The following is a 26,639-nucleotide window of genomic DNA, read 5'->3' as shown; positions in this document are numbered from 1 at the left end:
AGAAAATAGCCTTTCAATTATAATGTTCTATGGCCTCTTCCAAGACTTTATTGTTGTGTATATGTCCTGAATTGCTGGTTTCAAATTTTGCAGCATGATAGGTGAACCTTCACTATATGGACAAAAGTATTGGGCCATACCTTGTAATCTTCAAATTCAGGTGTTTTCAGTCCCATTTTCACAGGTCCATAAAATCAAGCTTTTTGCCATTCAGTCTGCCTTTACAAACATTTGTGAGAGAATGGGTAATTCACCGATGCTACTGTAATAGGATGCCACTGCAACAAATCATAAATGTCTTCTCTCCTTCATATTCCGCAATCAGCTTAATTAGTACAGAGCACATGAAGTTACAGAGCGGGGTCGTCTAGTCCTCAGTCACCAACACTGTACTGATTTAGTGACTGCTGAGTTCCAAACCATTTTTGGTATTAACATGAGCACAAGGAGCTTCATTGAATGGGCTTCTAAGGCTAAGTAGCTCCTGTAGGTGTAATCTGTAGGTTGCCCAGTACTTTTGTCTATGTAGTGTATCTTCTCAAGAAGACCAGTGTTGTACAAAAGGGGGATTAGAAAAAAAAGAATAGATAAGAAATAAGTGAAATATATCTTAGTAGGTGCTAAACATACACAGTCTTGGCCAAAAAAGGTACAGACAGACTCAAATGCTAGTAAGTAAAAATACTTTTAATGGTGCAGTCCTGAAGAAGTTGGTAGTCCCAGTCAGAAATTTTTGTGGAATGCCTCCTTAACTTACCATAATACCCCGAGGTGGTAAATCCAATCCAGTTAGCGATCCAAGATGGCGGCACTGAACATAAACAGTAGTAAAACTGTAAACATTTCATTTGTACCGCCACTGTTATGTATTTTTGACTCGCTAAATGAGCCATATGTAGAGCACTGACCAGACTCTATGGATTAATGTGTTTTTTAAGTGCAAAGTCTTATGCTGTCTTGTGCTGTTTTGCTAGTGATGCTATCAACCAAAACAAGTTTTCTCGCTTTTTCTGGAATGCGCTCCAAGGTATCTGGAATGCGGCACGGGCATAGTTTTAAGACTCAAAGGAAAGGAGAAAATTTGACTTTGAAGGGAATGCTGTTACACAGTTTGGGGGTAAACACAGAGAGCACATGGTCTCCTCTGAGTTTAAATGTAGAGTGGGGGGACGGTCAGAAGCATCTGACCGGTGGGACCTGGAAACTGAGCAGGGTTGTAGGGGTCAGCAATGTAAGAAGGAGTCAAGCCATGACAGGCTTTGTAAACAAGCAGGAAGCTCTTGAAATTGATTCCAAACCTCACTGGCAACCAGTGGAGAGAAGCTACCAGAGGTGCAATATGATCTCTTTTTCATGTGTCTGTGAGGACCCCAGCAGCAGCATTATGGACAGGCTGTAGACGGGACAGAGAGGACTGACTGAGACCAGAGTAAAGTGAAATGTACTAGTCTAAGCAAATAAATCACAATTTTGCAATGTCTCAGAAAAAAAAATCTGATTTATCGTCAACAGCTAAAGGAATTTCTGTTAAGAATTGGATGCTCTCAAAGCATATGATGATTTTATCCATGCCGGGATTGAGGACACAATATAGTTGAATATCATCGGCAAAGCAGTGAAAGGAGATATCGTGTTTACTGATGATTTGACCCAAAGCAAGCACTTTCTGATTGCGGAGTGTGAGCGTGCACTGCTTGGTCGGCAGGTCCACTTTCAAAAGCACCAATATGGTGGAGGTCAAAGTGCTCATCTCAAAGCACGTGTGATATCCTGGTTGCTACTTCAATTATTTATATGCAGTCTGGGTTTATAATGTTTAGTAGGTCCCCCTTTTCACTTGAGCTTGTTTGTCATTAGTTTGATGGCTATTTGCTCAGAGACTAAACACCTTTAACCTGACGATAAAACTTTATATACGCAACCGCCAACATTGTTACAGTTCATCCTGAGGTTAACATCTATACAGTGTGTGTGCTGCAATTCAAATTTCATGCATGGGAATCCATCTAACACGTGCAAAGATAAAAAAAAAAAAGGATAAACTTCCAAACCTATAAACATAAATGTTTAGTTGTTGAGGAACTTTAGTCTAGGGGACGGCTGGAGTGGTCAAACATCCTGAGTTTGTCTCTTCATGCCATATAACATGGCTCACTGGGGATCTTACAGTTAAGTCTCAGATAACAGTCTCATCTTTTAATTACATGAAAAAAGAATAAGCAGTTTAATATTATTATTGATTAGCTTTTTAAGCAGTTTTATGGAATTAGCATTTGATAAGACATCATAAATCTCTTATTCAGCTCCTCCCTAACATCTAGGTAACCCAGAGCCAGAGTGAGACAACATGAGCTACAGCCACTGCTGTTAGAGTTTCCATCCCCGGGATACCCAGGGGGCCTTGGCCGTAACAATTTGGCTGACAGCATCTATACACAAAACAGCAATTGATGCATTTATTTTCCACAGTCACAGCACGACAAAACGTATTTCCCCAGTCATCCGTACTGCACACATTATGTATGGCGCTGGACACAATATACTGCCCCTCCCTCTCTCCTCTGCAGCAGTCCACTTATTCAGAGCCCACTGACAAGCCACATCTGCAGCAGCAGTCACTAGCAGCATATCTGTGTTAAATTAGAGAACAACATCGCCATAACAGTCGCGCAGCAGATTTAACCCGGCTTCCACCCTTGAGGCCTTAAAGTGGCAGGCCAAAAAGTTCTCTCTCTGTAACTGCCTTTCTGCTTTTCTTTCCTCCTTCCCTTCATTAAAGCAGTGTGTTCACATGCATTAGTAAATAAATTTCCTTGGCCAGAAGCATTTTAATGTTCCAGTGGGCTAAGGAGACAAGCCTCCTGGAAAATGTGGAGCTCTTGAAAAACTCATGTTTGTGAAATCACATCCGTGCTGCAGTATTGTTTAATATGCATGGGGGGGCACAGAAAATGTAGGAATCTGTTATAGTCCACGATTATTTTCATGCATGTTTGTGCTGAGTCGTGAAGTGACGAGTAGCCTAAACACTTAAGTGGCACAGCTGAGTTGCTTGTTTTCCTTGTGTGTCTGGCTTCACACGTCATCAAGGGCCCCACACGTCGCCCTTCATTCTCAGAAAGACCTCCCAAGATGGTGCAGAGTGACACGCGGTGATCTGAAGAAACTCAATTTAGTCAGAAAATAAATCTTGATACTTTAGAGGCAAATGTAATAACAGAGGAGAGTTGGGCTATGATCTCTTTCAAAACAAAACACACACACACAAAAAAAATATTTAAGAACCATCTCTCCTTGGAATTCCTTTCCTGCTTTTCTGTCTCCATCTGGTGCTAAAGTTATTACAAGCGACCACGAGCGGCGATAACCGCTATCTTTGGAAGAACGGCTCCGTTTGAGAGAGGAGCAGTGAATGATGCTCAGATGTGAACGAGAGAAATGAGTGAAGCCGCCTGTCTTTCATTTGTTCCACAGTGGCCGCCTGCGTCCCTGCAGCTATCTCTGAGTGATGCATTCCACTGTATTTCTATCGGCCACAAGTGGCTCCATTAATGAAGCGCATTAGTCCTGGGTGTGAATGCGCTCCTGCAGAGAGAATGAGTGCAGGGATGGGGCGCAGGTAGAATAAGCACTGGTAGAAAGGAGCTCTTTGGAGGGTAATGTATATATATGATGGAGGGCTCCTCTTTAAGAAAAAGAAGAAAAAAACAAGGAGAAATATTGCTCTGCCATCACAAAAGAGACAAGGAGAGGAGAGCAGAGCACTGAAGAGCAGTGCTCCTTAGCTGAAAGGGGAGGAGCGCGAGAATGTGAAAGCAGAATAGGAGGATTGTGTGGATTTGTCAAAGGATTCAAAACACGCCGCTCCAGACGTTAGCTTCACAGAAATCCCAGTTCATTAACAGGCCGAGCGAGCGGTCATTGATAAAATGATTCTCGAGGGATGCGGTCATCGTGACGATGAGGAGCGTCACGTGGTCCTGCCATTCAGCTCCACTTTGCGATCCGTGCCGTTAGCTTTTCCGAGGAGCCGATAAAATGATAATAGCGTCGAGGAGGCCCTCGGTGGCTCCGCTGCCTCATATCACGCTCAGTCATCTTCACACTCAGTAAAGTCAGCACATTTCTGCTGCCATTAAATTTACTATGGCTCATTGGGGATTGACACTGCACACCATCAGTGTCATTGGAATGCCTTGTGAAATTCAAGAAAGACTCACTTCTTCATGCTGGAAACAATCATTATTGCTAAATGCTCTGTTTAAATGACTGGCATTACATGCTTGAAAGTTACTATTATTCACCTCACATCATCGAAGAACTAATAATTTTTTTTTTTTTTACCCAGAAGTCTACGCTTCATGAGGTAACAGCATAATTGTTACCGCTAATGACTTTGCAGCTGTTATTCCTTCTCATATACTCACAGGTTCACGATGGGGGGGACACTGGTTGCGGTGACTCCCCCCCATAACTAGAGGCAAGAATTTCTTTACTCCAATATTCAGTGGTGTGAGCTGATTTAAAAATGCACAGCAGAGAGCTTTTCACTGAATTACACCGTAGGCTATGAGAGGAGTGATGAGAAATTTTAATGAGGACTCAGTAAAAAAAAAAAAAAATCACATGCCTGCAGATTATTTGTGATGCATGTTACTGGTGTTCTGTAGAATATGAGCTCAATTATTGTTATCCACCCCTTGCCAAAGTCATCTGAGAAACTTTGAAATTTTAAGTGATGATTCAAATGCTTGCTCTGATATCCAGACATTTGATGAATACTAAAAAAGCACAAAAAAAAAATTCTTGCAGTGCACCAAAAAAAAATATGTGCAGTCACACACAGAAACCCAAATGCAGATACTATTTTTATACCCTATTATTAATGTCTTCCAAGAATGTTAGCACTTATTATTTTGTGGTACACTAATGTGCCACATTTAATCATGTCAGAATTTTTTTGTCTTAATGGCTTCAGAAGTTGCTGTTGCTCAAACCGCTGCGAGATTCGAAGGCCTACGTAGGTCTCTTCGACTCAGCGTGCGACTTCAGAGCCACGGCAGGTCACCGAAAACTGCTTTACATTCACTCCATATACCCATACATTATATCAGTGCCTCCACTGCTGTGGGTATTTTGTACGATTATCATGTCATATCATTCAGCACTACTCGTAGCTTAATGGATTTGAAATGTGGCACGAGGGCAGAAAAAGCAGCTCGGTAAATCGAGCAGAATTCATCGGGGATTTTATGCACGCGCATGTATATCAACACATTTCGCACGTGAGTAAATCCTTTAGAGTGGCTTAGAGGTGCAAGTTGTTCTTCAAAAGAGGTTTCAAAACAACAGTTTGTTTTTTTGTTTTTTTTAGGACATCATAGAATTGGTAATCTCTCCCACTAGGAGGGGGAATTGCTTTACTTCTTGAAGGTCTTTCGGACTGCATTTGGCTTATATTTTTCCCAAAGCAATTATAGACTGGGTGAATTTAGTTGTCTTGCACTCTCCACGGTGGGCTGTGGAGAGCACTGTGTTTTTTCTTCTTCTTTTTTCCCCTTTTATTAACAGAGCTGGAGTATCTATGGGGAGTAGGTGCAGTGATGGTCAGAGACACAGCGTCCTCTGCTGGTGATGAGGGAAACGTCGTTTTCTGTCCCCTGTTTGTGAGATAAACAACACTGCCTAAGCAGGTGTGCATGTGCATTACCAATGTGTCTTTTTTGTGTGTTTTTCAGGTGTATGTGATTGCTCAGACTTCACCACCGGGACGACCTGTGAGCGCTGCTTGGATGGTTACTATGGCAACTCTTTGATTGGCGCACCTGGTGATTGTCGGCCTTGCCCTTGCCCAGGCCAGACCAGCTGTGTCCAAATTGCAGAGACAGGACAGGTGGTCTGTACCAACTGCCCTGCAGGACAGACAGGTGACGTGAACGATTTAAACAAATTCATATGGATGGGAAGCACACTGAGTAATGAGCTTTATGTCAAGTTCAAAGCAGTCAGAGCATCTCCGCACGACAGCGTGATACTGAAAAGATGGTGGCTGTAGCGCACCCCACCTTAATTTGAGCTGAGGTCGGGTGACGGTGACCTCCAGCAGTGTTCTTTCTCACTTATTCATCTATTTCCTGCCCGTCTCTCTCTCACCTCATTCCCTGTGTAGGAATGCGCTGTCAGAGGTGTGAAGATGGCTACTATGGTGACCCCCTAGGGCTCTCAGGGGCAGCTCAGCCATGTGTGAGATGCAACTGCAATGGTAATGTGGACTTCAACGCCGTGGGAATATGTGACCACGTCACTGGGTGCTGTCTGAAGTGCCTGGGACACACAGAGGGTGATCACTGTGAACGCTGCCAGCAGGGTTTTTACGGCAACGCCCTGGACCAGACAGCGGGCCAGAAGTGCAAGCGTGAGTAACCGAGAGTGTGCCGGTAATTTATTATGATGCTAAGATGTCAGTGCAAGATGAGCAATGAAAGATCGTACTCCTGTAAGAGTTTCCCTGCACTTATAGATGTGTTTGGTTTGCTTCCCTTGGATGTGTTGTTATGTATGCTGACATGAAACATCCACTGCATTCAACCTTTTTTCTGGCAGTGTTGCATTTACACTCTATTAGCATTGTATTACAATTCATATTGTCATATTGTTGTGTTTACAACCAGAAAGCTACAATAAAGTAATGGGCATATTCTATTAAAGGCTACTTGACCTTTGGGTTGGACTTTTAAAAAGAGGAAAAAATAGTCCATTCAAATTGCCTTCAATTCAAGAGTTCTATTTTGACAGGTATAGCTGTCTTGAGTCATGAAAGGCAAAAGCTGAAAATGGTTTGAACAAATGGCTGTGGGTCAGAAAGATAACACAAAAAAAGAAGAGACTCGCTGGGCTGGGAGAATGGAAAGCGGAAAAAAAACTAACTGAAGTTACAAAAGCAGACAGAAACCAAAGAGTAATAGCTGTGACGTGTTTGTCCTTTGATTTTCTTATCCTTTTCTTATGCTTCATTCTACCACAGTTGAGCCTCTACAGAACAGAACAACACCGCAGAGGGATATAGGACTTCTATTATTCTAGTCTTTGTCTTTTCTCATTGTTTTCATAATAAATCGATAAACTGGGATAAGGTGATAAGTAGGAGTCTTACACATTAGAAATGTAATATTTAGTTTGGCTGGTGACTGAAATCAAGCTGTATAACATAAACAAAGCACTCAAAACTGCAGATGTGAAAACAAGATGTTGTGTTAGCTATTTGCTGATATATTACTAGAATCGTTTATAGGGAATGATAAATGAAAATTAAAAACAAAAACACTTCAGCCATGTTATGTTATGATTGTTGCACACGTTGGCCACCAGTGGCACTCTGCAACTTCCCTGTTAGCAACATGTGTTTGGAACATGATGAACAAGTAACCCACATCTCCTATTGTGACAATAAAGATTCCAAAACACACGTTTTTGATCGATGTAAAGGTATCAAACTGTAACTGCACTCATGGGCTAAATTTGGTCTACACAAAGATGCATATCCCTAGATGTTTTTCCTGGATCATTGTGGCTTGTTCTTAAAATCAAAACTTTATTTTTCTTTGTTCGTCATACTAGCCTATTTAAATAGATGACAAATACCAAAACTCCAGTGTGCCAGTTGAAGATATACAAAGTAGGCGTATCTTGTACTGCAAGCTCTTTGCAAGCTGCAAACAGATTTCTTTGTTTCAAGTTTTGTGTTTATTTCCTTTAGCATGCAGCTGCAGTTCTGCTGGAACATCTGGGCATGTAAATGAATGCCATCCTCAGACAGGAAATTGTCATTGCCTCAGTCATGTGACCGGACGGGATTGCAGTTATTGCGAAGTTGGCTTCTTCAACCTCCAACCGGGCATTGGATGTGAAATGTAAACAGATCCCCTGTGCGCTTCAGAGTTGATTCGTATGAAAAGCAGTAATAACTATTCTTAGAAGCAGACTCTATCATTAATGTGTCATTTTCCTGCCTTCCTCAGATGCAAATGTAATCCAATTGGCTCATCGTCACTGGCATGCCATCCAATCACAGGGCAGTGTGTGTGTCGCACAGGAGTGGAGGGGAGACTGTGTGATACTTGCCGTTTGGGCTTCTTTGGATTCTCATCACGAGGTTGCAGAGGTACAGTACTTTACTCGAGGCATCACAACTGCACTATGTGCCATCCTCTAATCCTCTAATACTTCCTCTAATACAGATCACACATGAAGGCATTTCTAACTCTTTAAATGTTTATCTCTGTTGCTCCTCGGCTCTGCCATCCCCTTGTGGTCCCATCTTGCCTCACCAAGCCTGTAACTGTGACCCGATGGGCTCCGTTTCTATGCAGTGTCGCAGTAACGGCACCTGCCACTGCCGCCAGGGCTTTGTGGGTTACAAGTGTGACAAATGTGAGTTAAACTATTTCCACAACAGAGCCACACACCAGTGCGAGGAATGCCCAGTTTGCTATGGCCTTGTCAAGAAACAGGTGGGTCTATGTTTGGTTCAATTGTTTATGTGCGTTAATATTTGCATTTGGAAGAACAAAATCAGGATTTTTTGAATTTTTACTGCTTCAAACGGCAAATTAGGGCACAGCATATAAAATAAGCTTTTGTAGTCAAATGGCAAACTTGATACCAAAAAAGCTGCACAAGTGGACTGTGTTGGGAATTTAACCTGTAATGTAATCATTTATACATTACCACTCACTTGTAACAATTAATCATAGTAACACTTCTGATTAATCAAGATCAAATTTAGCATATTTAGAGGAATTGAAGGATTTTCTTACCACTTTAAAAAAAATGCAATGTTTTAAAGTGTCACACTGTGTTTTAACCAGCCTAGCTTTAGGTATTTACTGGGGTTTATATTAGGGTTGCCAACTTTTTAAATATCAAATAAGGGACACTCTGGCGTGCCAGAAGCACAATGCACAGCCAGCAGGGTATAGTGTAAATATACAACATGTGTTTATATTCTTACATTAAAAATGCAGTAAAATGTTGGTATTTACTCAATTACTCATCTAAAACAATAAAGAAAAATACAGTAAATGAATACAGAAATCACATGGGTATTTCCTTTGAAAAATAAGCAAAAAAGAGAAAAAATATTCAAATAAAATGCTGTAAATAGGGGCTTTCATTAACCAGGTTATTATTATGCTACGCAGACCAAAATGTATTCCTTCTTAAATCTGGTTTGCGTGGCAGGCAGTCACTGACAGCTGTAACTGGACACAAGCACTCGTCTGACATAAATGCGGTCAAATCAGATTTGATATTTGTAAGAGTGCTATCTGTTGGTCAGAAAGCAGCATTGCAGGTAAAGATCAACATACAATTCAAGTTAGAATAAGGAAGAAATTATGTGGGATGTCCCGGTTAAAACGGGACCTTTGGCAACCCAAGTTTACATACACTTCAACTGCCAAAGTAATGTCTCTGAAAATATCTAATGTTAGCATGGCAGCTAGGATGGCCTAATAGTGTTTCCCAACCTTTCAGAGCCACGGCAACATATTGTGGCGAGCTTAGACAAGGAGGAGACAGAGGTATTGTTTGGTCTTGCTTCCCGCGAGCTAGCCAGGGAGCACAGCCATTTATTTAAATCTGCGCAGGAGCACTGCCGCTAGCAAACTGCTCATGCAACCAACCACAACAACAACAACACAAAATGGCGCTCTCTCACCCGGAAACACACAGTTGCAGAGAGAGCGTCACCCGTAACCATGGCAACAGAACATAAATGTCAATAACAAAACCCCGAACAGCCCTGGCCCGCTACATAGCCCCCACCTAAGGGGTCAGTCGTCCCCGACAACCCCATTACCGAACACAAAGTCCTGCAAATGTCCATGTGTCTTCCTTCGGTGCGCAGGCCGATCTCGACCAGCAGGGGAAGAGTCACTTGGATGAGAACCTGGGGTGCCACCAGCATCCCCTGCCCCAGCGGCTGCTGGAGCGGGCGGGTGGTACGGTGAGAGCCTCTCCTGGTGCAACACCGCCACGCGCCCTGGGCCCGGCATGCGGATCCGGTACACCACTTCTGTTAGCCGCCCCACGACTTCCGCCGGCCCTTGCCAGTGACCGCACAGCCTGGGGGACACCCCTCTCTTGCGAACCGGGCAGTACACCCAAACCTTGTCGCCAGGCACGAAAGCTCCCCCTCGGCACCTGGTGTTGCAGGCTCTTTCCTGTCGTACTCCGGTGCTGACCTGGGCCTGGCAGGTGTAGTCATGAACCACTCGCGGCCGCTCCCTCAGCCTCCTGTAGCAGTCCCTGGCCACCAACACACGCCGGTTCCCTGCCTCGGGGACGGGGAAAGGCCCTAGGACGTCTCCTCCCACTCTCTCCATCGGGGCTCCCACCCGATGCTGCTGCAGGGGAGCAGTGGGGCGTTGAGTGGGGCCCTTCCGTGCCGTACAGGTGTCACAGCAGTGCACATGAAGTTCCACATCCCGTCGACAACCAGGCCAGTAGAACTGCCCCCTGAGACGGCGGAGAGTTTTAGCATTCCCATAGTGGCTGGCCCCCACCGAGCCGTAGACAAGCTTGAGCACCTGCAACCGCAGCGACCGAGGCACCAACAGCTGCGGGAGATCCTTGCCCTGTTCGGGGGCCCGCCATCTCCAGTACAGGAGGCCGTCGTGGGTCTCCAGATTGTTGTACTGGGAGTAGTAGGCCTTCACTTCGGGCCCCTGTCCTGACACCCCTGTCCAGCCAGGCTCCCACCTGAACCAACGTCGCATCAGCCTCCTGCTCCTGCTTCAGCTGCTGCATGGTCAACGAGAGCCATCCCCCTCCGTCAGCTGTGGCCCGAGCAGTAGCCACGCCCCGTGCCTCCTGGGCCCGCTCTCCCTGCCGTTTCGAGAGGGGCAGCTGGCGTGGGCGCAGACAGATGGGTTGAGCAGAGCCGGTGTCAATGGCGTGCTGAACCAGCCGCGTCTGCCTGCAGTCTCTGGTTCCCTGCTTTTGACCGCACTGGAGAGCCAGAGTCTCTGTACCAAGAGTGATCGCCAACTTCGCGGTGTCAACGCAGGCCCCCCAGCGGATCAGCAGATCAAGGCCGATGATGCACTGGTCTTGGATGTCAGCAAGCCAGAAGTAGTGCACCAGCTCCAGATCCTTCACTCGGATCCGCAACGGTTTCTTACCCCGCATGTCAGTTCTCTCCCCCGTCACTGTCATCAGCTGGGTGTCGGTGGGCGACCAACCCATCACAAGCGGCCCGGATGTTCCAGGAAACACACCAGGTCGTATTAGGGAAATGGTGGACCCCGTGTCCACCAGGGCCTGGCAGGGCTGGTCCTCAACACAGCAGCTCAGGTAGAGTCCTTTGAGGTGCCCAACTAGGCCCGCCACCGTGCATCGTTCTTGGAGGGGGGCAGGAAGCTGGAGCGGTGGTCCCCTCGCTGTACCGCTCCCCCTCTCATCCCCCTGAGGCCACATAGTTCTGGCCTTTGGGGCGGGCGCCAGGCAGTCGCGCGCCACGTGGCCAGGCTCATCGCACCGGTAGCAGCGGTCGGTCGGTCGACGGGGACACCTCCAGGGCACCAAGGGCTGCGGCTGGCATATCCCCGCGACCTCCCTCTCACTGTCGCAGTCTGCAGCTCTGATTTGAGAGTAGTTTGGGGGGCGCAACTGCTGGTCAGGTCGCGATGTGAGCACAAGCTCGGCCCTTTCAGCCTCAAGGAGCGCCTCACGGAGAGTCTGAGGCATGGCCAGGCGGACGTGTTGGCGTAGTCGCTCTGGGAAAAGTCCTCGCAGGAAAGCATGCCGGCTAAGCTCCTCACGGGCTGCTGCTGGGAACTCTGGGTAGCCACGACGAGCATACAGCAACACATCCGCTGCAAAGGTGCCCAGGCTCTCCCCCGGCCTACGGCTCCGGTTGGTCAGCTGCTCCCTCCTCTGATCAGTGGAGTGCCGCTGCCCAAATCGCCTCTCGAGTGCTATGGTGAGGGCCTGGAGCTCATGCTGCTCTGACGGGGCTAGGTCAAGGAGTACCTGCAGTGCATCTCCTTCCAATGCTAGCGCTAGGTGTGTAGCAGCCTCTTCGTCGCTCCAGCCATTATGCCTCGCGGCTAGCCGTACTTGTGAGAGGTAGGGCTCTAGCGGGGTTAGCCCGTTGTATTTCGGTACCTTAGCTGCCGTTGCAGGCATCACTGCTCGCTGTCGGGGGCCCGGCGTGTCAGTCGACAGAGGCAGCCCATGAAGCATTGTCCTAGCGTCGATCGCCACGGGCCGCTGCCGCGGTGCGCTCGCGCCGTCGGGACCCGTCGGGGGACTTACATGGCCGCTCGCTTGCTCCAGCCTCTAGCTGTGTCCCAAAACGTCGGCTGCATCCTTCGGAGGACCCGGCCTTCGCGGTCTACGTGGGCCGGGTCCTTCGAAGACTGAGAAGGCCGGAAGTGCGAGGCTGTGAAATGGAAGGGCCTAGCCTTCAGATTTGCGTCACCGCTGTGTCGGTGGAGTTTAATAAACTCGGCTGTCTGCTCCTTGCTATCTAAAATATAACAGGACACTGGCGTAAATTCTCGACCGTCTCACACTTCTGTTTAATCAGTTTTCTTTTTGACGTTTATTCAGCTGTGTGAAAATCCCGGAGGAACTGACCCGATGGATTAATAAAGTTTTATTTAATCTAATGATCTAATAACTTTGATCTCAGCCAACCCGATTTACTCACGAACAAATAAAACACCGGAATAAGGCAAACAATTACATTTTTAAGTTATCCGAATGACTTATATATCATGTTTAACCTGAGTAGTGAAAGAGCGGGGGTCTGAAAACGATGAAGCCGGGAGTCCGCTGCTCTCGCCGGCTCGAGCGACCATTGAACCCCCCGGTTTGCTATCGAGCGGATGGGTAACAGACGTCTCCGAAAACGTCGGCGCACTTTTGCAAATATGCGATGTCTTGATAAACCGAGCAGATATTTGAAATTTACACCGCCACTTTCTCGCCTGAAAATATGTTAAAAGTTTATTTTGTGACCCAGAAAGATTAATAAGACTAATTTTAAAACTTAGTAGCGGCCGCCATTGTTGGCAGCTGAAATTTGGCTGGACCGCGCTATGAATTCTGGGATATGGTGGGCCACGAAGGACACACCCAACCCATCCTTCAAATTCGGGGAAATGAAGGACGCATTTGTCGGCTGCATTTGAAGGAGTCGACGAATTGGGACAGCCTTCGTCGCCGGGCTGTGACGTAATCGGCCTTCAAATGCGGCCTCTGGAGGATGCAGCCGACGTTTTGGGACACAGCTTCTGAGTGTCTCTCTCCATTCCGGTGAGGGTGAGCTATCCCACTTCTGACACCAATGTGGTGAGCTCAGACAAGGAGGAGACAGAGGTATTGTTTGGTCTTGCTTCCCGCGAGCTAGCCAGGGAGCACAGCCATTTATTTAAATCTGCCCAGGAGCACTGCCACTAGCAAACTGCTCCACGCGGCAACCACAACAACAACAACACAAAATGGCGCTCTCTCACCCGGAAACACACTGTCACTACCCGATCTGTACCGGAAACCCGATCGGTACCCGCATCTTGCCGAAGGTGTCTACTTCGGTCGAGCGTTTCACGATAGTTACTGGTCAGAGTATCTGTTAAGATGTTAAGAATAATAAGTATATCTTTAAATGTTTGCAATAATGAAGCATTTCAGTACAATGTAGACAAAAACGAAAAATAAAAAGATAGTTACGGATCAGGACTCCCTGATCCTTACTGCGCATGTGCACAGTCCGACCGTACAAATCGGGTCTACCCGATCCGTACCGCGCATGTGCAGATGTTTTCTTCTTCTTCTGTTCGTTTAATGGCAGTTTACTCCCCAGTGTATGAGGATACCGCCACCTGCTGACCGAGCGAATGAACCCTGTTATAAACTGAATTAGCGTAATTTCAAATGCGTGTTAAATTTGATTTAGCGATAGTCAAGTGTGTTTATGCTTGTCTGTGTGGAGAGGATTGATTGGAATAGTGATGATGATGTCCGCTATCACTGTCAATTGTCAGTAAACACTTAATCTGGCTGATGAATCTTCATGTGACATATTACAAAGTCTGTATTATTAAGTCTGTAATTAGGCGCCATTCTTATTATTTTACGGAGCTTTTGTTCAATCGGGGGGACGCTGTCTGTTGAGGAGAAAAGCATGAATTTGTTTGTATACGGATTATCCATTGTTTAAATGTCCCGGTAGTCGAAAAGTAGGCAGAGCTGTTGAGAAATGCTAGGAGCTAACTGGGCGCTAGCCGTATCATTCAAATATATTGAATGTCACAATGCTGGCAAAGAGAGGAAGTGACGTAAGATTTGCGCATGCGGGGTACCGATCGGGTTTCCGGTACGGATCGGGTAGCGACACACACAGTTGCAGAGAGAGCGTCACCCGTAACCATGGCAACAGAACATAAATGTCAATAACAAAACCCCGAACAGCCCTGGCCCGCTACAATATTTCACATTAGACGGCACACCACCAAAGAAACATGTCACAAAATGCATGTTGATAATTTTCTCCCATGCACCAGGTATAGCGTAATTGGCTCAGTTTGTCCCAAGTATCCCTTTTGGGTTTCTTCTCACGACTACTCATGCTAGAGCCTTCATCTGGTTCGGAATTTTCTGCAGGACCCTGGTCAGATTGACTACTTTTTCTTTTCAAATATTTATCTATTGATATTAAGCCCTGCATCGTCTCACAGCACGACTATTATGTCATTTCTTCTTCGTCTTCTTTTGTTTTACTGGCAGTTGGCAACCCATTTAATTAGAGGAGGTAGTTGTACTGCCCTCTAGTGGAAGAGAATGTAATTGTTCTGCCCGTTATTCACGCCGATCGCTTAGAGTACAAATCAGGTGGAACCAGATAATCTTCCACTGCTGATCAATTCTCACGGCAGACCTATGTGCCGCGGCACAGTGATTGGGAAAGACTGGCCTAATATATGAATAAGCTACATTATGATTTACTGTCATGGAAAAAAGACATTTTTCACAGGATTGTATGCAGCTAGGTGCTGCTAATGAAATGCATTTGATAGACATCATCAGCAGGTGTGAACACCTCTATAAAAGCAGGAGTTTTGAGAGTTTGCCGGTCTGGAACGCCCCAGCAAATTCAAGCCGAGGTCGAGTCCTTGCAGTGCTAAGAAATTGCAAAAAAAACCTGAGAGCTATATCTCAGGTGTCAGTTAGAATGTTAAAGTTCAAAATAGTACAATTGTCTTAAAAGAGCTGTGCAAACGACAAGCCAAAATTCCTCCACAAGGATGTGAGAGGCTGATAAAATCATACAGAAAAAAAATCACTTCAATTTATTACTGCTAAAGGTGGATCTGGAGTGTACGAAGGACAGAGTCCTTTCTTACAATAGTGTTTTTGTCCATCAATATTCATTCCTCTGTGAGCTCTATCTGGTCTCTACCAAAGAAAATGTCTTGCTATTTAATGCTTGATAGTTGGTTTAACTGTGTAATTTGATCTTTGGCAGGTTATTGGATAGATTTTTAACTTTTTATTAAAAGTATCTGGCAATAATGACCCAATGAAAAACAGTCATGTTGAGTGTTAATATAGTGCAAGGTTAATAAAGAAGTACAAATTAAAACCAGGTCCTAGCTGTCCTGCGTTTCCTACTTAGGAAAGCAGTAGACATCATGAACTTGAATGTGAATTCTTTTTTTGTTTAGGAATGGAACTTCTTATCTTTGTTGACTCTGTAACTATTAAATTAGTAATTTCTTCTATAAAATGTGAGATAATTCTGATCAGATTGAATGTACTTGTGTGCATTTTATAGCACTCTCTAGTTTTACTAATGACTCAAACTACTTAAAGACTGCAAGTCACATTTTAACCTCATATACATGCAGCGCTTTACTCTATAAAACGCTTCACATTCAATTAACCTAAAATGCATGTCTTCAAACTTTAGGTGGAAGCAGGGCAAAAGCTACGCAGGCAAAAAGAGATCATGCAAACACCACACACAGGCTTACTCTGCTAACCACTGTAAGTGCTGTGCCTACAATTCACTCTTAAAACACTAATAAAGGTAGCATTTTACAAAATACCGCTTCAGTTTAGGTGTCAGTGTCTCAGACTGTAGCTTTCTTGACCTTGCATTGGGTCTGAACCTTCCCACATTCTCACTATGTTCTTTGTAGGCCCGTGCACTAGTCCATATTATTATTTTGCACACCTACACACTGTGTTTTTGGCACACTTTTAATGCGTGAGGGGCAATTTGTTCCTGAAATAACACAGTCCCCATAGTACATCCTGCCTTTGTAGACCCTCATGGCAGCCATATGGCTCCTTTGTATTTGTAGATTGCAAGTAAACAGTGGCTGTGCAGTGAAACAGAAAAATGATCTCCCGCGCTGCTCCTCTCTGTCCCTTTAGATTTGTAGCAGCCCACGTCTGTATGCTAAGGTGCCGTGTCTCTGGATTTGCCTTCTGAGGACAATCCAATAGCGCCGACGTGTTCTGTCTGTTCTCTGTGCATTTTCTTGTTCCGGCTAAAGTGGCTGTATGTTCTCACCGGGCCGGCTTGTACCTGTGTGAATGCATGCTGTGATTTCCACAGTGTTAGCGATTCAGTGAACATCCCAACCCTTGTCTGCTCCGAACACCTGCAATTACTCTCACTGTCCTCAGTCTCCCCCAGCTCTCCCTTTCTGCTGCTCGCGCTCTCTGTCTTTCCGCTCCTACTTTTCTTGTGGTTCAAACATAGAAAGGGGGAAAAAAAGACTAACGAGCACAGAGAGAGAGGTTGAGAAAAGACAGAGACGTGCGAGGGACGATCAAGAACGGTGTGAAAAAGGCCGTGGATGACAGCAGAATTTAGAAGAGAATTTTATTTATTTTTTTATATTTTTTAAATGGACGGGACTTGATTAAATGTAAGAATGAATAACTCAGAAAAGGCACTCACTGTTTTATCTGAGTGGTGTTAAGCTGACTAGGCATATTAATACACCGATCATTGCTCTCTCAAGTGATCGGCAAGAAATTCCTGCTAACACAGAACATGTGATGTGCACACGTGCGCAACGTACGGCTACCAGCTTAACAAAAGGTGTAATCACAGCCAGATCACAGGCTCCGTTTATATAGCTCTGGACTGTTTTTTAACTGCCGGGTCAGCAAACTGTTGCCAATCACGGCACTTTTATTCCATTTTCAGATCCGGACTTCCATTCTCTAAGAAGTCTTATCTAGTTATCTGCAGAAATGCTTTCCTCGGTCGCACGCTATGCAGGGAATAGTGAGTGGATGCGGATATGAAAACCGTGTTCTGTGCTTATCCTGTTTTTGGTATTCATTTATTCATTGCTTTTGGTGAAATACTACATTTTGATGTTTTGGTGTACCAAGAATCTGAGTCCTATCTCAATCCCTGCATCTGAATAAATAAATACAGATGGAGGTAGATAGATATTCTGTTGTGGTGTTTTGTTTTGTTTTTTTTCAAGTGTTTTGTTTGCTTTTTTTGCTTTTTTTTTTTGTTGTCTTTTTAAACCCGTATTCTCATTCACACCTTCGGTGAAAAATCTCAATGCTATTACAGGCGGAAAAGCTCAGGACTCGGCTGCAGGATTTGGAGAAGCTCCTGGCTCACTTTGATTGCAGAGGTAGATTCGGGAAGCGGCACCACCTGCTGAAGTATCACATGACCAGGCTTTATGAGCATGAGCACCAAAGGGAGGATACTCTGCCCAATGCTCTGGAGGATTTTCTGGCCTTCCAAGGTATCAGCAGCCAGGAGCCGAGATAATTCCGCTGTCACTCCTTTTAATGTTTCCTCCGTGGTCGTGACATCTTGCGAGGCACTTGGCAGCCTTTGCCTTGTGAAACACGATGCTCGCTTGATGTGCCATTGTAACCGCTGTGTCACGCTTCGGCTATGAGATGATAACATGCCGTATCAGTACATACAAGACCAGCCGCAGAAACTTGATGTGAAACCGCCCCTGGCGTTTCGAAAATCTGCTGCTGTTGCTCTGTGTCTGTGTCTCCTCCAGCGTGACTGGGCTACATATACAACGCAGCAAAGCGATTAAATCAGGAAGCAAGGCGACAATACAAACCTCTCCCAATTACTTTAACACAATGTTGATATATCCTCATTATCTTTCGAGGGGAAAAGGCTTACAGGCTCAGCTGCACAGGCCAAATGGAGACAAATCATAACAATATAGAACAGGGCGCCGTGTGACCAACTTAATCCCTATTTATATGACAGCCAGGGCATCTCTAATCCCTGCTTATTATGATTATAGTTGCAATCATGATAACAGTTGCCCAACAATCACCCTCCCATCACCCACGCTATATATATATATATATACACACACACACGTTGTTACCAGTCGTGCTCTTAAAGGCACTGGATGGCCGGGTAATGATTTAATGAGTATGTGGAATCAACAGACTCGCTGTGTGGGCACACACAAGCTCCTTGCTTCTCATTTTATCAGACACGGAGTCAAAGCGACAAGTAAAGCATGTCCCAAAATGAAGCAACAAAGCGGACAGATTGTACTAATTGTTCTGTAAAATGCCTATGCAGCCAGTTGAATTAGAAACACGACAGCAAACAAAGTGAAATTGCCAAAAAAATACGAGCATCTGGATAAATTTCCATATGGTTCTGCTTCTTCTGACTACCGATATGCGGAATGGATGAGAGTCCTCACATGAATTAACACAGTAAATGAGGGAGCCGAGAACGAGAGATGTGTCAAAATACGGCTTTCCAGCTACAAAGAGTTGGAAGAATGGTATTCTTGGTGAAACAATCCGTGAAAGACTTAACGTGGTTTTATTTGCTTTGTTCTTTCAGAGGCACGGGAGGCCTTAATAAAACAATTTTCCTTGCTGGAAGCTTCTACAGGCACACTTTTAGCCCAGCTGCATGGCATTACATCTTCTTTGAACTGCAGCATCAGCATGACAGAGGAAGAGGGGAAGGAGAGGAGGAAGGATGAAAGCAGCGGGGCTGTGTGTCAGACCTTCACAGACACTCTACACATGATCAGAGTGTCTCAGAAACAACTGAAGCAGGCAACACAAGACCTGGACAATATGGTAGGTGACCTAAATGTACACTTTGTCCTCAGTATTGTAGCCACCTACACTCATCAAACACTTTATTAGTTATGACTTGCTAGCACCACTTTGGACACCCTTTGGGTTTCCAAACTGCCTTAATTCTTTCAACAAGGTGCTGGAAACGTTCCTCAGATTTTGTTCCATGAAGTGAATCTCCAGCCTCTGTTGGTACGAGGCAGGATGGATCCATCCTTTTATGTGGGCTACTCCAAATGTTGAGCCCACCATCCAGTTGCTGCAGCAGAAATTGAGACTCATCAGATCAGGCAATATTGTTCCTGCCTGATAAGCCTGTGTGAACTGTAGCCTCAGTTTTCCTGTTTTTTAATTGAAGAGAGTTCACCCAGTGTGGTCTTCTGCTGCTGCAGCTCATCTGCTGCTGCAGCTCATCTACTTCCAGTCTTGGCATGTTGTGTGTTAATAAAATAATTTCGTTTTTGTCACCGACCTGTTTTTCCTGACAAAAACAAGACAATAACTAAATAAAAACGAACGCACAAGGAAGAAAACGATGATGACAATGATGATGATGACAATTTTGCTGAAAGGATTCTGGAGAGACAAGATCCAATCAGAACTAATTAAGTTGTGTGGAAAGGTGGAATGGAATTTGGAAGTGATCTAAACTGAAGTAATCTCCTTGTGCGGTAAGGTTAGAGAGAAGAATAGAAGTCATGGAGGAAACTAACTTAAGATTCTGTCTACTAAAATCTTAATCTTTAGTCGACTAAAACTAATAGAATTTAGATGCCTTAACTATGACTGAAACTAAATGAAATTGTAGTCCAAAGATTGACTAAAAAACTAACCAACATTTGCTGTCAGAATTAACACTGCTACATATCTTTTTGTAATTAAAGGCTATTAGATTTTCTGTTGCCTTGAAGCAGCGTGACCATTCGCCTCTGGCATGAATAAGGCATTTTCAAACCAGAGGCCTGTGTCTTACTGGACTTTCTCTGTAAACCCTTGAGGTGATTGCTCAGGAACAAATCCCAGTTCATCAGGAGTTTGTAAAATACTCAGACCAGCTGATCTGGCACCAACAACAACACCACATTCAAAGTCTCTTAAATCACCTTTCTTCCCATTCTGATGTTTCATTTGATATTCAGCAGGTGGTGTTGACTATGACAATATGTCTAAATGCACTGACTTACTGCCATGTGATTGGCTGATTTGCACCTGAATATGTGTACCTAATAAAGTGGGCTGTGAGTGTGTCACAACTTCCAAAAATCGGATTATTTCCAGGATAAAAATAGAGTTTGTAGATTTAGAAACATTAACAAAAACACAGGTTCTGACTAGTGAAGGGGCGCTTATGGTGCTGCATCATGTCTAAGGTTTGTATTCAAGTGGGAACCGCTCATAGCACTGACTATGCTAACTCTGCAGTACAAATTTCCTTCAGTTGTTTCTGTACAGTTTCACTGAAGAAAACTGATGACATGTGGATCTGAGCTATCCATCACAGACTTCATGAAGTAAATCAACCTGCAGCCATTGTTCAGCGGTGATGAATATTGCCATGCCCCAGGTTTCCAGCAGAACAGCAGACCTAAGCATAACTATGCACTATTGTCAAATTTTAAATTGGTATTCTAAGTAAAGACTTAGGCTTTCTTAGTGCCAAATCATAGGTATACCAATGGTTTTAAAGGGGTACTTCATAGCACTCTGTGTGGAAACTTTAGTGCAAGCAGCAGATCAGCATCCCAGAAACTTTACAAAATTAGTTAAACAAGACAAGAAATAGTTAAGATACTGCTAAGCTGAGTGGTTTCACAGCACCGGTAGTGGCCTTCACACCACAAAGGAGGAAGAAATGTCCAAATCAATAGTATGAGTGAATGATTGGGAGAAAAAGAAAGTCCCCTTTGCCAGTGATTCCAAATGTGAGCTTCCATGAATGACATATTAACAATAACAGATTCACCAAAGGTCAGCACAGTAGCATCAGCAAAGTCCTGCTTGTTTACTGTCTTTGCATAATTCATACTCGCTCTACTCAGTCTCACGGCACGTTTTCCACCGGTTATACACGACCCCTGTAGAGTGGCTCTGTGCCTCACAGTGAAAGCCCACTCCCAGTTAGATAACCAGTGATTTAACGAGGCCAGCAAGACAGAGAATAATACTGCGGTGTATCAAATGTGTAGCAAAGTTTGGTAGTGGGAATTTGAAATTGATCAAAAGTAGCCCTCCTTAGAACTTTGTGGGGGGAAGATTGACAAAAACAAGCAGTCCTAATATCAAAATAACCTCTTTGGAACATTTTTATTGTTATCTGGGTTATAAGGTATTACACATGACAGCTCGAGCATATGCTTATATTAAATCAAGTACTATAAATATTACTGTAAGCAATAATCAATCTTTTATGCCACTGCATTATATACTGTGTGCTAGCATGCTGGCGCTGTATGTAGCATGTTTTTTTTATTGTCTTTGCTGTGGGAGGTTGCAGTTTACCTTGGTAGATGCTGCTCTTTTGTGTAGATCCACAAAGATTCCCCCCAGGCAAAACCATAACTCCACCCCCTCACACCCCCACCCTTCTCCGTATGAGTGGCACACTCCTCCCTCTGAAACAAAAACCCAAAGATGTTGATGGACGCTAAAATTAACAACTTGTTCTTCACCCGCCTCAAGGCTTTTCACGGTCTCTTCATGACGCTTGCAGGAATTTATTATAGATACTCCTGCCATGTTATTTAGGTTTGGAGAGATGAGTGAGCTTGTTTTGCCAATATATAGCTCTCTATTTCTGATTGTGTGTGTGTGTGTGTGTGTGTGTGTGTGTGTGTGTGTGTGTGTGCGCATGCCTCCATTGTGCTTATCACTTGGGTATGCCTGAAGCAACAGCAATTTAATTTCATATTAATAAGCAGAGCGGCCACCTCCCTTCCACTAAAATGAAGAAAGAAAAATGCTAGTGTGTCAATTGTTGATTCAGTTTGCCCATTTTATTTGCATTTTGTCAAATTAAATGTCACTCTGGGAAGGACTCTGGCTTCAACTGTATAAACACTGCATTTATTAAGACAAAACTTCAGGCAATTTCAGACCTTTTTAGGACCCCTCCCCCATATGCCACTGCTTTGAACCTGCTTGATTACATACATTTAGACAACGAGGTTCATTATATAAAACATGCAAAAGTATTGAGTACTCTCCAGTGCAATATGACTTTCATGTCAACTGATTCGTAATTGTATTACCTTACAGGAGTTACATTGTAAATATATCCCACACAGTAGGCACTCAATGCAACAAAGCTCTAAATATTCCATTACTGAGCTTCAAGCCTTATTTCTAATGCTTTCTGTATCCACCCACATTTAAAAGACCATCTTTGGACTGAAATGAGGCCATAATTAACACTTTTTACTGCTATTTTATTAATAATTTTGCATATCCATGGGCATTTGGGGTTCCAACTATAAAACAAATCCCCCCAACACCTTTTTGAACTCATATCATCATCATCATGTGTTTACCTCTGTGTGTTCATTCTGGTAGTCCTGGCCGTGTTCTTACCAAATACATTGGACAAATAGATCCTGGTCTTATCTGACCATCACTCCCCATGTTCATTAAACTTTTTTTCTTTTCCCTTTTTTGTTAATTAAGTCAAATTTGATCTTGCGGTGTTGTGCCAGAGAGAAAGCAGGAGAGTTGCTTGCTCTTTTAGCTGTCACAGAAAATCTCATTTTTACTGATAACCCATGTGCCAAGTCTGTAGGTTTCATTTGTCTGTTTTTTTTTTAGATTGTGTAAGTACTACCTCGTTTAAAAGGATCCTGATTTGTAGTACTAGGGCTTGTACTATACCTCTGATTACTCTTGAAACTGTTTCCACTGATTTTTAAGTTGGCCATAAATCTTGCTGTATTCTTTTCCAGTGTTGTGAAGTCTCACAATCACATTTCTCAACTTCACCAGCAATTCTTTCCCACGTGGAGCAAGAATGCAGACAGTCACAGCCCAAAATGACAAAGCTCTTATGTTCGCAGGTCATTTTGTAACTCTGATCATGTATTTAAGCTCATTCACAAGCCCAGAAAATCTCTGGTTTGTTTCGCTGATCATAACTTTTCTAACGTGCAGAGCCGTAAAATAGTTTGTCCCCTTCTTGATGTCTTTCTTTTGTCATTTTTCTTTTTGCAATATTTGTTACACTTACATGTTTCAGATCATCAGACAAAATGTAATATTAGACAAAGGTTCAAACTAATCCTCTGTGAAAAAGGAATTAATGTATTTAAAAGTAGATCAAATAAATCTGCATTTTGTATTTATATCTTTGTCAAATATGACTAATATTGCAAAATAATAAAAAACAGAACAGAACTGTACATGTTCTTATCAGAAATAATAAACCTTTGAACGTGGACAAGTGTGGATTTTGAGCCATCATGTAATACAATGTGGAAATCAACTGGTAGACAAAGAACAGAACAAAAGGTAGCTCACATCCAGTGAAGAGCTTTGAAATGTCCTTCGAGAAGCCTGGAGAACTTTTCCTGAAGACTACTTAAAGCAAGGGTGTCCAACTCCAGGCCTCGAGGGTCATGTTGGATCAAGGACACATTTAAAACTTGCAGGACACTGGCCCTCGAGGTCTGGAGTTGGACACCCCAGACTTAAAGAAAGCTGCCAGAGAGAGTTCAGGCTGTGTTAAATAATAAAGGTATCCATGCCAAATATTGACTTTCAAACTCATTCAAACTATACAAACTCAGTTTTTTCCTCATGTGCTGTTTTTCCATGTACTTCCCTATTTCAATAAATCAATGCACCTATTTTTAGTTTTCTAGCAAAATATAAAGAAAAGAGAGGTGGTTCAAGATTTTGGCACAACGCTGTATTTTTCTGAATAACTCTCAGAGACACACACTTTTCACACAAATGAAAATTTCTCTGACTGCAAACAGCACTGTGTCAAAAACATTTATAAAAATAATCAGCAGAAGTGTGGAAAATCCTTTAATTACGTGACCTCATATGATTTAATTAAACACGTCCAAACAGCTTAGAGCCATTCCAAGACCAGAGCTGTACTTTTTTTGTCATTTGCTCACTATGTTGCTTTCTCTTGCTACCTTTTTCACAGCTCATTCCTTTTGAGGCAGTGTCACGACCCAACAAATGGAACATTATGGTCAATGACTCACAGGTGCTAATGAAAAGGTAAGTTAGGTCAATGGACTTTGAGTTGTCAGTTAAAAGCAAAGACCACAATAGTAATTTACGGAGCTTCATCACTCCCGGCTTTTAGCTTGTCAAATACATTGTGGTTAGGTTACTGTGAATCGATGCTCTCAGCGCTTCAGAGTACACACCTTTGTTCTAGTTAAAAATATCCAGAGTGGAAATCCATTTTTCTCTTTCCTTGCAGCAGCTGCAGTACTATTCTGTAATGTTCATTTTATTCCTCTTTTACATTATTTACCTTTTTTTATTTCTCCTTCTTCTTCTTCTGGTAGTCACAGAGAAACAGCGGACCACATTGAGGCTATAGCTGACAGGGCAGTAAGAGCCTCAAAGCAGACCTATAGCTCCCTGATGGATCTACTGCAGGACAACTCTACAGAGGAGTACATCAGGAACCTAACGGAGCAGTGAGCACAAAGACAAACATATGCTCATGTAGACATGCACAGGCAGAAACAGTGCTTTGTATGAATTCACATTCACATAAAGCATTCTACAACTCCCTGGATTATTGCGCTTTTGCAGTGTGTGTGTGTATATATATATATATACAACAAAGTGCACCTATCACTGTATTATAGCTCAAGGTCCTCTTCTTTGCTGCTGCCTCTTAAAGCACACTAGAGTTAAGGAGTAAGACATTTAGCCACAGGGAGACAGCTTCTCTCTACTGTAAGCCTATTGCTTTCTTGGATTTGCCACACGCTTGCTGCATCTCCTAGCGTGTGATTGCTCTGAGGATTATCCTGGATGCTAGACAGAATGATGCAAAAAGCCCTCCGGTGGCCATGATGAGAGCAAGAAGTGAGGAGCTCCAAATTGATTACTCCCTTCTACCAGTAGTCAGCTTGATTCAGAGGAGTTGTGTTCATCTTCGGAGCACTGCTGTATGTCTGTGTGTGTGCTCGCGTGTGTGTGTCTGCGTGCGTTTGTGTGTCGCTTTATAGGATGCAAAGTGAGCAGTTTACGCACAGATGGGCAGCATAAAATTGCATTTCCCACACATATTTCCCCATGTGGTGGCACTTAAGCAGATCAGAGGCATTTTATAGGCAGGAAGCTACCCAATCAGAAAATGACAAAGGTATTCAACCTGTCTCCAACAAAAGGTCTGTATCACTAGTACTCAGCAGCACTGCAACTGTTAGAAACAATTCACCTCAGTGTTTGTAATCAGCAACAGCAAAGGGCAGTAGCACTTGTTCAGCACAACTTTGAGCTACATTAATGGACTTTACATTTTAGTGGGAAAGTGCGTACTTGTTTTTACCTTCCCGCATGTTTTTTGGAGATATTATTACTTTCTGATTGAGCTTTTACATAAAGAAGAAGAATGCTGAAGAATAATTTAAATAACAAACTGAACAGCAGTGGTTCACTGCCCTCTCTGGTTTGTGCCTCTCCTGACCATAGTCAGAACCATCCAGTAGAAATGTCACCAGGTCTCGGGGCAATTTTGTACACCCTTATTGCAAAGTGAAAAGTTAAATCACTGAAAATAAGCAAAAACATGATTTTTAGCCAATGCTAGGTCACTGTTGAAAGCTTAAACCACAGCTTTCCAGCCAGTCTGCCTTGTAAAACCTGTGCAGACATGTAGTGTCTAGTTGAAACCCCAGTCATGTTTCAGATCTCTTAATAAAAGCAGCTACAGTTACTGTTGCAGTTTTTATTCTGCAGTCATTTTTTGCCCCTCCTTTTTCTTTTCTTTCTCTCACAACACAGAGTGATATATTTGCATAGTTTCACACTAGCAGGCTGTTTTCTTGTTCTGATGGAGAAAGGCTCCCTATAGGTTTAAAACATGCCTTTGAGGATCTTTGAATGAAGACATAAAAGTATGAAATTAATCACTGAGTGGGGAAAGAGATAAGGCAGAAGGGACAAAAATTAAATTTGTGCATTAGGTTGGGGCTCTTTGAGCCTTGCTGTATTTAAAGTACTGACCAATTACAGCGGTACAAATGTATTTGTTGTTGGGGATATCTTATGCAGCCAGGTTTATTCTTTCATGGAGAACTTCAGGAGACTCGGATGTCTTATACACTCACACACACACACACACACACACACACACACACACACACACTAGAAGGATTGACTGAGGAGAATAAAAGTGTAGTGACACACACATATATAAAGGCATTCTGAAAGCTCTGCTCTGATAACACAGCGCATTCATACAAAACAAGCAATTCATGTGTTCATGTCACTCTCACGATATGATGCACATGTGGCAGTGCTGCAAGGGAGTGAAAGCA

At 43.7% G+C, this 26,639-nt stretch overlaps 1 protein-coding gene across 1 annotated transcript in view; it reads left to right on the top strand.

Annotated features, from left to right (window-relative positions):
- The window catches only part of lamc3 (laminin, gamma 3), a 136,092-nt gene that overhangs the window by 98,482 nt on the left and 10,971 nt on the right, over nucleotides 1-26,639 (top strand). Inside the window, exons 13-21 of the mRNA XM_031754575.2 lie at nucleotides 5,739-5,927; nucleotides 6,170-6,415; nucleotides 7,757-7,910; nucleotides 8,019-8,161; nucleotides 8,332-8,510; nucleotides 17,615-17,795; nucleotides 18,890-19,134; nucleotides 24,278-24,354; nucleotides 24,651-24,785. Of these exons, the coding sequence (XP_031610435.2) occupies nucleotides 5,739-5,927; nucleotides 6,170-6,415; nucleotides 7,757-7,910; nucleotides 8,019-8,161; nucleotides 8,332-8,510; nucleotides 17,615-17,795; nucleotides 18,890-19,134; nucleotides 24,278-24,354; nucleotides 24,651-24,785 (1,549 nt within the window). The remainder of the gene's footprint in view (nucleotides 1-5,738; nucleotides 5,928-6,169; nucleotides 6,416-7,756; nucleotides 7,911-8,018; nucleotides 8,162-8,331; nucleotides 8,511-17,614; nucleotides 17,796-18,889; nucleotides 19,135-24,277; nucleotides 24,355-24,650; nucleotides 24,786-26,639) is intronic.

The sequence above is a fragment of the Oreochromis aureus genome, linkage group 7 (genome assembly GCF_013358895.1).
Source record: "Oreochromis aureus strain Israel breed Guangdong linkage group 7, ZZ_aureus, whole genome shotgun sequence".
In the NCBI taxonomy this organism is placed as follows: Eukaryota; Metazoa; Chordata; class Actinopteri; order Cichliformes; family Cichlidae; genus Oreochromis; species Oreochromis aureus.
This window is presented reverse-complemented; position numbering and strand designations above follow the sequence as displayed.